General features: G+C 41.6%; 1 protein-coding gene across 1 annotated transcript in view; it reads right to left on the minus strand.

Moving 5' to 3' along the window:
* Nucleotides 1–14072, minus strand: part of THSD7B (thrombospondin type 1 domain containing 7B) — a 595317-nt gene that overhangs the window by 419214 nt on the left and 162031 nt on the right. The window contains exon 9 of the mRNA XM_030210867.1: nucleotides 13020–13135. Coding sequence (XP_030066727.1) covers nucleotides 13020–13135 — 116 coding nt within the window. The remainder of the gene's footprint in view (nucleotides 1–13019; nucleotides 13136–14072) is intronic.

The following is a 14072-nucleotide window of genomic DNA, read 5'->3' on the forward strand; positions in this document are numbered from 1 at the left end:
GTTCACTACCAGAGGGAAGATGGACAATCATACCTTCAGGACAACAATGATGAACGAACACAGAAACATATCACTTCATGAAAAACTGGGACGAAAGAAGTAAAAAACACACTAAACAAAACAGTACCACTCAAAATGAAAGCAAGGAACCAAAAATAACTACGTCCCTGGCTTAATTAATGATCAACTACTACAAATGAAAAAACTATGCAGGAAACTAGAAAGAAAATGTGCCAAAACCAAGACTGGCACAAACAAAACCATGTGGAGAAAAGCTTTAAGAACATAAACACGCAACATAAAAAAAGCTAAAGCAGAATACTATCAGGCTTATTTTCAAAAGAGAAGGGCGCCCATCTTTCGACACAAATCGGGAGATGGGCATCCTTCTCTCAGGGTTGCCCAAATCGGCATAATCAAAAGTCGATTTTGGGCATCCTCAACTGCTTTCCGTCGTGGGGACAACCAAAGTTCACAGAGGCGTGTTGGAAGCATAGCGAAGGCGGGACTGGGGCGTGCTTAACACATGGGCGTCCTCGGCCGATAATGGAAAAAAGAAGGACGTCCCTGACGAACACTTGGCTGACTTTATATGGTCCTTTGTTTTACAACCAAGCCACAAAAATGTGCCCTAAATGACCAGATGACCACTGGAGGGAATCGTGGATGATCTCCCTACTCCCCCAGTGGTCAGTAACCCCCTCCCACCCTAAAAAAAATGTTTTAAATATTTTTTCCAGCCTCTATGCCAGCCTCAAATGACAGCAGTATGCAGGTCCCTGGAGCAGTTTTAGTGAGTACTACAGTGCACTTCAGGCAGGTGGACTCAGGCCCATCCCCCCCACCTGTTAAACTTGTGGTGGTAAATGTGAGCCCTCCAAAACCCACTGTACCCACATGTAGGTGCCCCCTTCATTTCTAAAGGCTATGGTAATGGTGTACAGTTGTGGGGAGGGGTTTTGGGGGGCTCAGCACACAAGTTAAGGGAGCTATGCACCTGGGAGCTTTTTCTGAAGTCCACTGCAGTGCCCCCTAGGGTGCCCGGTTGGTGTCTTGGCATGTATTATCGAAACAAAAGATGGCCGCCCATCTTGTTTCGATATTATGGGTTTCCCCGACCCTTCGCGGGGACATCCTGCAAGGACGCCCTCAGGAAAACTTGGGCACCCCGTTTGATTATGCCCCTCCACAGAACTTATGCCAATCCAGAACAGAACAATATGAAAAAACTATTCAAACTCATGAAGAGCTTACTGAAAACCTACAATGTCCTAGCATCAACCGAAACACCACCAAAGGCAGATGAACTTGCACAATACTTTGAACACAAAATAACAAAGACAAGATCAGATTTAACAAAACCACAGACAATCATCATAGACTTCCAACAAGGATACGAAACAAATGATGCCCATACCACAGCAGACAGAATATGGCTCTCTTTCAAAATACGCACACACATGATGCATACTAGATAACTGCCCTAACTACATGATGAAAGACCCACCAGACTGGTTCATTGAATGCTTTACCAAAGTCATCACACACTGTTTACAAAAGGGCAATTCCCGACTGAGAAACGAAACATAGTACTCACCCCAATACCTAAAAACACAACTAGCAAAATCAACAACATCACAAATTACAGCCCATTGGCTTTAATACCACTATTGACCAAAACAATGGAGAGTCTAGTAGCACAGCAACTAACAGAATACCTGATACAATTCTTTATCCTCCACAACTCCCAATCAGGTTTTAGACCACAACACAGCACGGAGATGATCCCAACCACCCTGATAACGAAGCCTAATAAGCTGAGGACATAACATTTTACTACTACAATTCGACATGTCATGTGCGTTTAATCTAATAGACCACACAACACTTATGACCCTACTCGACAACATGGGAATATGCGGGGCAGTCGTGTCATGGTTCAATGGCTTCCTAAGAACCAGATCTTATATCGTAAAGATGTGCACTCAGTTTTCAGCTTCCTGGATCCCAGAATGTGGGGTACCACAGAGATCTTCAATATTATCAATACTGTTCAACATAATGATGACACCACTCGGAAAAAAAACTGGAAGCAATTGGATGTAACAATCTATGTACCTTTGAACAACAGCATCAATGAAATACTGAACAATGTCAAAACAGACCTGGACCTTATGGAAAACTGGGCAACAACATTCAAACTTAAATTAAACAGGGACAAAACTAAATTCCTGGGTCTAACCAACCCGCACAACCCCACAACCTACCAAAAATTCACAATCAACAATCAAACAAACCAAATCGAAACACAACTAAAAATACAGGGAATCGTCCTAGATAAACATCTATCACTGGAAAACCAAATATAAGCAGTAACTTCAAAGTTTTTACAAAACACTATGGAAAAAGAAGAATAAGAGATTACGTTCCCAGACAATCATTCAGGATAATGGTGCAAGCGACGATACTATCCCTCCTAGATTACTGCAATGCAGCATATGTAGGGTGCAAGGAAAACACACTAAAATCACTACAAACCATCCAAAACACTGTAGCGAGACTAATATTAAAAAGTCGTACAAAAGAGCAACTCCACTACTCGAACAATACACACTGGCTGACAATCAAGGCAAGACTGATCTTCAAAGCCAGCACCCTCATTTTTAAAATACTATTTGAAATGGCACCAGAATAAATGCAAGCCCTGATCGAATTAGCTCCAAGAAATGCAAACCCAGAAACCAGAAGCTACAATCTCCAACTGCAGAAACACAAGTTATAAAACTATTTACACAGCAGGATTCAGCTATTTGGGTTCCAATTGGTGAAACTCAATACCAAAAGCAATTAGAAGTATCACTGACTATCTCCTGTTCAGAAAAGCTATGAAAACCTACCTATTCAAAACACTCTACAACTAACCACATAAATTATGGACAGCCTCCCTAAGTCACTAATATAACTACACCAAAATGTAACTGTAAGCCACTTTGAACTGAAACTTATTTTTTGGATAACAGTAGGATACAACAATACATAAATAAATAAATATCGTATATATGCTAGAATCAGACAGCAAAACAGCGAAAGCAGCAGTTAATGCAGTAAACTACAAAACTGCCACAAGCCCCCCCCCTCCAAAGTTTAATGATTTTTCATTTGCTATACCCTCCCTCATTCACAGGTTAAATTGCTATGAATATAACATTATTATGAATAGTTATTTGTATATTATACTCAAGATGTATACATTGCTGTACAGAGACAAAGAAATAACAGTCTCTACTCTTTGGAACCTACAATCTATGCAAGACAGACAGACAAGCCATATAACAAAAACAAATACAAAGTTCTAAGTTAAGATGGAAAGGCCTGGTTATTTTAGGAAAACACAACTTATTTTCATTAATACAATACACCGAAGATACACATAGCCAAGTATCCTACTTCCAACAGTAGCCAATCCAGGTCACAAGTATCTGAGGGAATCCCTAAGAGTAACAAGATTCCATGCTACCAACCCCAGGAATAAGTAGTGGTTTTCTTCGTGTCTAACTTAATACAGTTTATAGACTTTTTCTCCAGGAATTTGTCCAAACCTTTTGTAAATCCAGATATACTAACTGCTTTACCACATCTCCTAGCAACAAGTTCCAGCCTAATGTCTTTAGCCTTTCTTCATACGAAGAGTTCCATTCCCTTAATCATTTTGGGTCCAACCTTTTCTAATTCTGCTGTAACTTTTATGAGATATGAAGACCAGAATCACACACAGTACTCAAGGTGAGGTCATACCATGGAGCAATGCAGAGGCATTATAATATTCTTTGTCTTATTTTCTATTACTTTCCTAATTATTCCAGTAGATTTCAATGCATTATCCATGAAGAGGCCTAGATCTTTTTCTTGGCTGGTGTTTCCAAATGTGGAACCTAGCATCAGATGGCTATGATTTAGATTATTCTTACCAATATGCATCACCTTGCACTTGTCCACATTAAATTTCATTTGTTATTTGAATGTCCAGTCTTCCAATTTCCTAAAGTCCTCCTGTAATTTGAAGTGACTTCCCTTAATCCCTCCAGTGTAGAGCTGCTGAATTCAACCACCTTTCTGTAACCTGGACGTGCAGAATACCATCATTTTAAACATAGATGCTCATTCCTTTTCTGAAATCTCAGTTAGACATCCATATCAGTGTCTGGGTTTAAAAATGGTTTGGACAAATTCCTGGCAGAAAAGTCCATAGCCTGCTATTGAGGCAGACATGGGAAGCAACTGCTTGCCCTGGGATTTGCAGTAAGGAGTGTTGCCACGATTTGAGTATCTGCATGGTACTTGTGACCTGACTTGGCCACTGTTTGGAAAAGAGGATACTGGGCTAGATGGACCATTGGTCTGACCCAGTATGGCTACTCTTATGCTATCTTATTTGGCCCCTCCCTAGTCCCACCCAAAATAGACCTAGACCACATCTCCTTGCCTCCCAAAACATGAAGAGATTCTAAAATAAGGATCTTAACAAGTTAACCCTACTCTCTGTTTTCTATCTTTAACCACTTCCCAATCCACAACAGAACATTGTCTCCTATTCCACAGCATTTTTAATTTTCTCAGGAATCTCTCTTGAGGGAATTTGTCTAAAGCTTTCTGAAAATCTAGATACACTACTTCAACCATCTCACTTTTATTCTACATGTTTATTCATGCCTTCAAAATATGTAGCGGATTGCTGAGGCGAGATTTCCATTGGATGAATCCATGTTGACTCTGTCCCACTAAACCATGTCTATGAGTTGACTCATTGGTCTATAATTTCCCAGATGTCCCCTGTAGCCCTTTTCAAAAATTAGCATGACATTGGCCATCTTCCAATCTTTAGTACCATAGATTATGTTAATGATAGGTTACAATGCTGATCACAGGGGAACAATGGTTACCATGAAGCAGGAGCGAGTGGGGATCATTCCCTCCCTCACATCCAGAACTTATCAAGTGGCTTATTAATTAACAGTGCACATTAACACTATTACTACGTCTTATTTGCCACAAGGCGAGTGTTAACTTTCAGTAAATTACTCCACAGGAGTTAATCGAGGAACCGAATCTACTGTAGATTGACATATACTTTGAACATGACATGGCATATGGCCAGAATTATTACTATACTTTGAGGCATATTTTCAAAGCACTTAGCCTTCCAAAGTTCCATAGGTTTCTATGGAACTTTGGAAGGCTAAGTGCTTTGAAAATATGCCTCTGTATCTACACCAAGCATTTAACAGGTCAATTATCAGTGACCAGTATTTAAAAAAAAAATACAAAAAACATATTTAGCACTGGATAGGCATCAGCACTGAAAATGTGGAGACAGCAATCATTAACACTAGCAATACATATAGAGGTGACATTCAGCTTCACTATATAGACAGTGGCTAAATATTGAAGCTATCTATATAAATAGACAATATTCCACTGCTCTATCAGCACTAACCCTAAGGTGCCAATAAAGTCCATTGATAGTGGAGGAGTAGCCTAGTGGTTAGTGCAATAGACTTTGATCCTGTAGAATTGGGTTCAATTCCCACTGCAGCTCCTTGTGATTCTGGATAAGTTACTTAACCCTCCATTGCTCCAGGTACAAATAAGTACCTGTATATAATATGTAAACCACTTTGAATGTAGTTGCAAAAACCACAGAAAGGTGGTATATCAAGTCCCCTTTCCTTTATATGTTTAGTGGTTGCCACAAAACATATAAATCTCTTTGATTGCCAGGCCCTAATTTTTTTTTCCTAAAAGGGTAATCAATTTTTCTTCTTCCAAAAAGGTTATTTTAACTCCTTTTGGGCAATCAGATTATTTTCCTTCTTTTAACATTAAGAGATCCTTTTACTAAGCTGCAGTAAGCACTAACACTAAGTTATTTCAACTGAAAGTAAACACCGAAAAAACACATTATCTTATCCTCTCATCCCCATACAATAATTATAAACCCACAACCCTAAGCACTCCTGTTTATTCTCTTCCTATTTCTGATAGCCTCAAAATCTTAGGTGTTACTATTGATAGCAATCTTACACTTGAGAGCCAAGTTAACTCCATTGTAAAGAAGATGTTTCATTCTATGTGGAAACTTAAACGTATAAGACCTTACTTCCCGAGGGAAATATTCCGTAAATTGATACAATGGTTCTCAGCCACGCAGATTACTACAATGGATTATATGCGGGATGTAAAATACAGCTTATGAAGAAACTCCAGACAGCCCAAAACATAGCTGCCAGGCTGATATTCGATAAAACATGATTCGATAGCGCTAAACCTCTCCGATTAAAACTGCACTGGCTCCCAATCAAGGAACGCATTACCTTCAAAATCTGCTCTTTGGTCCACAAGATTGTCTACGGTGATACCCCAGGATATATGATTGACTTGATAGATCTTCCGACCAGAAATATAACCAGAGCGTCACGTACTTATTTAAACCTCCACTATCCAAGCTGCATTGGACTCAGACACAAATCAACCTATGCATCCAATTTTTCTTACTTAAGTACACAAATGTGGAATGCACTACCAAAGAGTATGAAAGCGATTCACGACCATCAAAATTTTAGGCGATCATTAAAGACCTATCTGTTTTGCAAGGCCTACCCTACCGGCACTACTTAAATGCCTCAAGTCTGCAATGCATCAATACCGTACATCAAATTGGACATTATATATATTCCTTTATTTCCTTGTCCCTTTTTGCACCTGTTTACTCTAACCTTACCTAACCCTATTTTAAATTGTACTTGTTTAACATCTACCGGAATTGGCGATCGCCTTTACGGTATTATTTAAGCCACATTGAGCCTGCTAATGGGTGGGAAAATGTGGGATATAAATGTTACAAATAAATAAACAAACAAACACATGCTTACCGCAGCAAATAATGGATTACCACAGGGCACACTCAGGCTTCCCATGGTAATTTTTGGATGTGCATACTACCCAGTGGGAGCAGAGAGTGGGCATATTCTATGTTGATCAGTTAGCACAGCTACACTGCTGCGCACTAACCGATTAGCACATGAGCCCTTACCGTCTACATAATAAGTGGCAGTAGGGGCTCACACACTAATGGCCATGTGATAATAGGAAAATTAGTGCATGGCCATTAATAGAGAAAATAGAAAAAAATTGGCCATTTCACCCAGGTGGTAAAAATGACTTTAGCACACAGGAATGACCCACGTAAGGACGCGCTAAGGCCACTTTTAAAGCAGTTTGGTAAAAGGGCCCCCAAGTTTGTTTGAAAATATTTCATTCTATCATTTCGATAAACAGATTTCCTCAATCAATGCTGATGTCACAGCTTTATTAGACTCCATATATAATATCATTTTAAAAAGTTTTTGTGTGACGGCAGCAAGCAAAGTCAAGATAACCCATACTGAAGGCACAAGCTTGAAGGCGTTTCACAGTATCTGCATCACTCTTATATCTGCAGTTTTCTTTTGGTGTCACCTTCACTGTGTGTTTATTACTACTTGCAGTGCAAGACGGAGCATTCAACTTAGTGTCAGTCTACTTCCTTGAACTTAAAGCAACGGAAGAAATGAAAGAGGAATTACCTCCCTACTCAGGAGAGGTAGTGTGAAGAACAGAAGAGAGAAAAGAAGAATGAGTGAGAACCATCAGAAGACTGAGGTGCCAGGTTCCAGAGACAGCAGTGGTGTATAACTCTTAGCTAAGGGTTATTGCTACATAGCTAGATTAGAAGTGGAGGGGGACGGACTTAGGCTTCAAATGGTAAAATCACCCAGTTGTTATAAATTAACACCCAAGGGGGCAAATTCAGAGGAGACAGAAGCTCAGAAGGACCAGAAGGATGTCAACTAAGAAAGAATCATGTAGGTCAGGTCATAGGGGGCTAATTTCATCTTTGTGCCTAGGCACTGCAATCAAAAATCTGCAATTTCATAGCAGTTTGCATTGTATTCACTGGAAGTCAACAAGTAACACACAGGCAACACAACGTAGTGACTATCACCAAAGGAACATCTCCAAGCAACACAGAATGGGAGGCATTTGTAAATAACATTGTTGTTAACTATCATAAAATAAATGCCATGTCTTTGCTTTCACAGTTTTATAAAAAAACGATTTCCAGTTCCAAAAGTGCTCACTGCATTCTTAACTGTGCAATATAAATTAAACATTCTCTAGTACAAACATATCAATAATGCATTCAGTGAGCAGCAAAGTCTCACAAATGAGAACATGTAATTTAGAACTATATTGCAATGGGAGCTAAATCAGGCAGGTTAAAAATAATTAATTTCTATTCATTTTAATTGCGGAGGGTTCTTTAATAAACATGAACCATAAAATAATTAACCAGCTAAATCAGAAATTCATTGATTCTCCCTACTCATGTGAGGTTAATTTTCAAGCAGAAAATAAACTGCTAGAGTGGAAATCACAAAGTATCCATTCAAAACATTGCATTTACTGTCAATTTCAGCACCATGCTAAGGATTGTGTGAGCGGTATTGAGGGGTGCAAAAACTGTTCTGTGCCCACTGTCTCCTCTCTGGAACGGTACAACAACAGTTCAGTAAAGTATTGGTTTTCCCTGCACAGTTCTTATATCTAGAGACCATAAGGGGCAAAAAGGATGACAGCAAAAATTAAAATGTGAGTATTTACATAGGTGAGATATACAGGCCTCCTTCACAGACAGATGTGGATAGAGATTTAATTGAAGACACTGAAAATATAGCAGTGAAAAGAGAAGTACTACTAATATGTGATTTTAGGTACCACTGTTAAAATGGCCTACCTACAATATAACCCTTGACAAGTTAGCCCCCCCCCCCCCCCCCCGACAAAAGGGCCCGATCAGGCTGCCCAGAATATGGGACTGCATTTTTTTCCTAATCTTACCTTGCCAAACAGGATAAGGTTGGTAAAGACTATGAAAATGATGACAATATTGTTTTTTTTTTTTAATTAGCATGTTGATGGAAGAATAGTTTCTTTAAATAGCAGAACAGATCATGAATACCAGTTTGTAGCTACAGAATTTTGTTTATTTATATATCCTTTATGCAATTGAATGCTGGTAGGAGGCTTTATCAGTGAAGATTTCAGTTGTAGTTTATTATATTTTTGTGATGTGTTATTTTTTCTTAGGGGGCTGTTTTGTTAAGGGGGCTATTTTGTGTAGGGGTTATTTTGTTACAAGTCTGTTTTGTCAGGGATTTTTGTCGGGGCTATTCTGTCAGGGTTATTATGACTGGGTGCCGTGATTTTAGTATGCGGGATGTTGATTGAGGTATCCCTATTGCAGGGTATTCTAGAAGTAGGGAGATCCTGGATTCTCTACAAGGTGAACTGTTCCTGTAACTGGTAATTGAACCCATGCAGGATGGGGTCATACTGGACTTATTGCTTACGAATGGGGAGACAATTTCTGATGTTAAAGTGAGTGATCATCTGACTAGAGGAAGAGAGAAAGAAGATAACTGAAGAGGCCTGCTGCTGCCAACGCAGCTGCGGAAGAAACCACTGCTGCTCAGGCCCGTGCCAAGGGTCTGTGCCGCCCCCCCACAGACGAACAGTTGGTGCCCCCCCCCCCCGCAGATGAACAGTTGGTGCGCGCCCCCCCCCCCCGTGACCCCCCACCGCAGATGAACAGTTGGCGCGCCCCCCCCCCATGAAGATGATCGCGGCGCGCCCTGGGGGCCTTTAAATCTTTTACTTGCAGTCACAGCAGCGTCTGAGAAAGCGGAGCGCTGCCGACGTCTCCCTTCCCTTCACGCTGTTGGTTGGTTCCCTCATTGTCCTGCCTTCTTCTGATGTCAGAAGAAGGCGGGACACTGAGGGAACCAACAGCGCGAAGGGAAGAGAGACGTCGGCAGCGCTCCGCTTTCACAGACGCTGCTGCGACTGCAAGTAAAAGATTTAAAGGCCTCGGCGGCGCGGGGTGAGGGTAAGCACCGCGGCGGCGCCCTCCAGAGGTGGGCGCCCTCCTGCGGTGCTTACCCCGCTTACCGCATCGGCACGGCCCTGCTGCTGCTGCTGCTGCATGCAATGGAACCTATTGCCTTAGCAATTAGACAAGCTCCTGAGATTTTAGGTTTGAGTAGAGAGGTTATAAAATTAAACTCTTTATATGCTGAAGATCTTCTTTTATATGCATCTATCCTTTCAATTCTGTATATTTGGTTATAAAATAAATTTGGAGAAAACTGAATGTCTTCTATTGCATGATACTATCTAATCTACTTATATTTCTCAGTATTCTTTCAATTAGCAGTCACAGATGGGCATTTTTGATATCACATCCTAGTCGAACTTTGGACGTTTTGCATGTGATAAACCCAAATGCCAATGCCAGCACAGGGCTCTTTTGCCACCGTTTGGAAAAAGGGGCCCTTTATGAGTCACAGCAGGAGTTTGGTTTGTCTGACTCACAATTCTTTGCATGACATCAACTACGGCAGGCTTTACAACATAATGATATAAAAATGAGTGAACTTATTGACAAAAGTCCATTGGAAATTAATACAATAAGAATAATGGCCACAACTAAACATGCATCTTCATTTTATAAACTTCTATGAGCTTCCTGCAGTTATCTTCAAAAGCACGTACAGGGATGCTTACACTTCCCCTTTCAAAACTGGCCTAAATTGTTTCCCAGTTACGGACCTAATTTTATAACAGGGTATGAATTAGAGGCATATTTTATAAAGGCAACATAGACCCTGTAACAATCCACATATTCACACCTACTACAAAGGTATGTATATATAAATATGTTGGTACATCATAAATGATCTACCCACACCACCCCAGGAATAACTACACACAGTGTGCATATATCTACACATTGAAACACATACTTTTATGAGTATATACCCCCAATTCTATAAAGGTCGCCAAAAATAGTGCACACAAATTTAGGTGCATTCCCGATTTGCGCATGGAATTATTCAATTATTTAATTATACAATTAAATCTAATTGGTGCCAATAACTGCTTCTTAAAAATAGGCTCATTATTTTACTAATTATTGGCACTAATTAGATTTAATTGGGACTAACGTGCTTAAACTTAGGCACAAGATCCATGTCTATAATTTACGCATGGTCCAACAAAGGGGGCACAGAAATGGCAGGGTCTTGGGCATTTCAGGGCAGATCGAGGATGTGGTTTTGAGTTATACGCATAATTACAGAATAATGGTGCTCTACGTGTAAATTTAGGAGTTGGCATTTGCCCTACATTTTCGTTGAAGTAAATGGCAGCATCTAAATTTATACATTACCTGTCCATTTAAGCATTGATTCTATAACCTGCGCTGAATTTTAGGTGCGGTTTATAGAATAGCATTTGAGTATTTTTCGGCGCTGATTTGTTAAGCGCCATTTATAGAATCTAGCCCGTAAGGCAGGATAATTTTATAAAAGGCCTTTTGCACAATTAAACCAGCTTTCGCACACGGAAAAATCTTTCTAGAATTACCCTCTTAATAACAAATGTCACATTGAGTATATCAAGCTCAAATAAATGATAAAAATAATTTTTGGTAGCAACTTATATCCTGGATCATCTTCTACGTCATAGCTTATGCTCTAGCCACTAGATCAGTGATGGCGAACCTATGACACGCGTGCCAGAGAGGGCACGCAGAGCCCTCTCCCTTGGCACGCGCGCCATCGCCATCACTGGTCCGCCCACTCTCCCTCCCAGTTCGGCCTTCTTCCCGCCCTCCCTCCAACCCAACGAGCAACAGGCCGCCCGCCCGTCCTCCCTCCCTCCCAGCACCAGGAACTCCCCTCCTCCTAAAATTTAAAAAGTGTACCTCCTCGGCTCGGAGTCGGGGTTTAGGCGGCGTGCGTCCATAGCGGCAGCGAAGCGCATGTGCTTCTTTCAATGCGTCTTCGGCCTTCCCTGTCTCTCAGGGCCCTTGACGCACCTTCGGCCTTCCCTTCGCTGCCGCTAGGGACGCACGCCGCCTAAACCCCGACTCCTAGCTGAGGAGGTACACTTTTTAAATTTTAGGAGGAGGGGGTTCCTGGTGCTGGGAGGGGGGGTGGGAGGGAGGCCTGGTGTTGGGTGCTGGGTGGGAGGGAGACCTGATGGTGAGTGCTGGGTGGGAGGGAGGGAGGGAGGCCTGCCTGCCTGCCCGATGGTGGGTGCTGGGTGGAAGGGAGGCCTGATGGTGAGTGCTGGGTGGGAGGGAAGCCTGATGGTGGGTGCTGGGTTGGAGGGAGGCCTGGTGTTGGGTGCTGGGTGGGAGGGAGGCCTGGTGCTGGGAGGGAAGGCACGGGGGAGAGGAGGGTGGCTGGACATTTGTGGCTGGAGGGGAGAGGAGGGTTGCTGGACATTTGTGGCTGGAGGGGAGAGGAGGGTTGCTGGACATGGGTGGAAGGCAAGAAATGAAGAAGAAAGGAGAAAAGTAAAGAAATCAATAGAAAGGAAGCCCTGGAAACGGAGTTAAGAGAACAGATAGAGAGCAGCAGAATCAGCGACTAGAACCAATATGGATAGAAAAACAAAATCACCAGACAACAAAGGTAGGAAAAATCATTTTATTTTCATTTTAGTGTTTGGAATATGTCGAATTGGAGAATTTACATCTGCTGTCTTATTTTGCACTGGGTATACTGGAGCTGTAACAGCTTACAGAAATGATTTATAATGGAAGAAAATCATGTCATTTTTTTCTCCTATACTAGTATAATATTTTCAATGATGTCTGTTTATATGCGCCATGGCTGGTGTAAGGGGTGTGGCTATCATAGGGGTGGAGTCATATGTGGTGACCCCGCCCATAATGAGTACCGGCACTTTGCGATAAATAATTCGATTTTGGGTTGCTGTTTGGGCACTCGGTCTCTAAAAGGTTCGCCATCACTGCACTAGATCATGCCTATTCAAATGAAGACATATGAATGTGTACACAAATAAAACTGCAAAATATTAAAAAGTAGGTGCATTAAAGAATACACATTTACCCTGCTGACATATGGTGGGGCATGGTGTCCACTCACTAAAAGGCGTAACAATGCAGTCCTTTTTGCATGGCAATAAACAGGGACGAACTGTTTCCGGTCTGGTAGAATCTGGACACCTGTAAACAAATATAGAAAATTACACCTGAGTTTCCATTCAGAATAATACCCGAAAAAGATTAGACAAAGGGTATTACATTTCTAGGGAAAAGTGTGTCTTAGAAACATGCAGATGCAGGAGTTGAATTTTCATTGAAGTACTTGCCAAATTAAAACTCACAGAAAACATATTCAGATTTTCCATCCTGACCAGGAAATAGATTTTTTTTTGGGAGGGGGGAGAGCAATAAGCTTTGGCTAATGGATAATTCATACATTAACAAATTATAACCACCCTCACTGTTTACCAAAGTGTTGCAAAGTATTTGCACTTACCACACCTTAACTGCAAAACTTAAAGTGCAGTAATTGCAAAACTTGTGTGGTAAATACATGAGGTGTGGCAGCATGTAACCTGCATTTTCCACACAGGGTAGTTACTGTATAGGCCGATGTTATACACCTTGGCACTATCTGCTAAGGCGTGTAACATAGGTCCCAGGGCCAAAAAGAACAGAAGTTCATGGTTCTTGTAGCAATCACCCCAATCAGACACCCCACCCCAACAGTACCCCTCCCTTAATAAAACTTTCCCCTGACTAGCACTTTCCCAGACAGTACCCAATACAAGACAAGCCCCCCTCAAGATAACACTCCATAACAAGCTCTTCTTGATCAGCTCCCCCCTAACAGAAGTCCCCCAACACCATACCGTCCCCCCCCCCCCCCAGGGACTCACCCAAGGGTCTCCCTGGTAGTCTAGTGCAGCAGGGTGGGAGTGGTATCCTTCCACTCCTGTCCCAGGAGCTATCAAGGTTCAAAATGAGGTGGTGTTAAGTGCAGCCACCATATCAGCAATCATAACATCAACCAGAGCTCTGCCCAAAGTCTACCCATATTTAAATTACTCTGCGCTAACCGCAATGTGTAGTCCACACTCATTCTTGAGCCATAACA

This window comes from Microcaecilia unicolor, chromosome 7, assembly GCF_901765095.1.
Source record: "Microcaecilia unicolor chromosome 7, aMicUni1.1, whole genome shotgun sequence".
NCBI classification, from domain to species: Eukaryota; Metazoa; Chordata; class Amphibia; order Gymnophiona; family Siphonopidae; genus Microcaecilia; species Microcaecilia unicolor.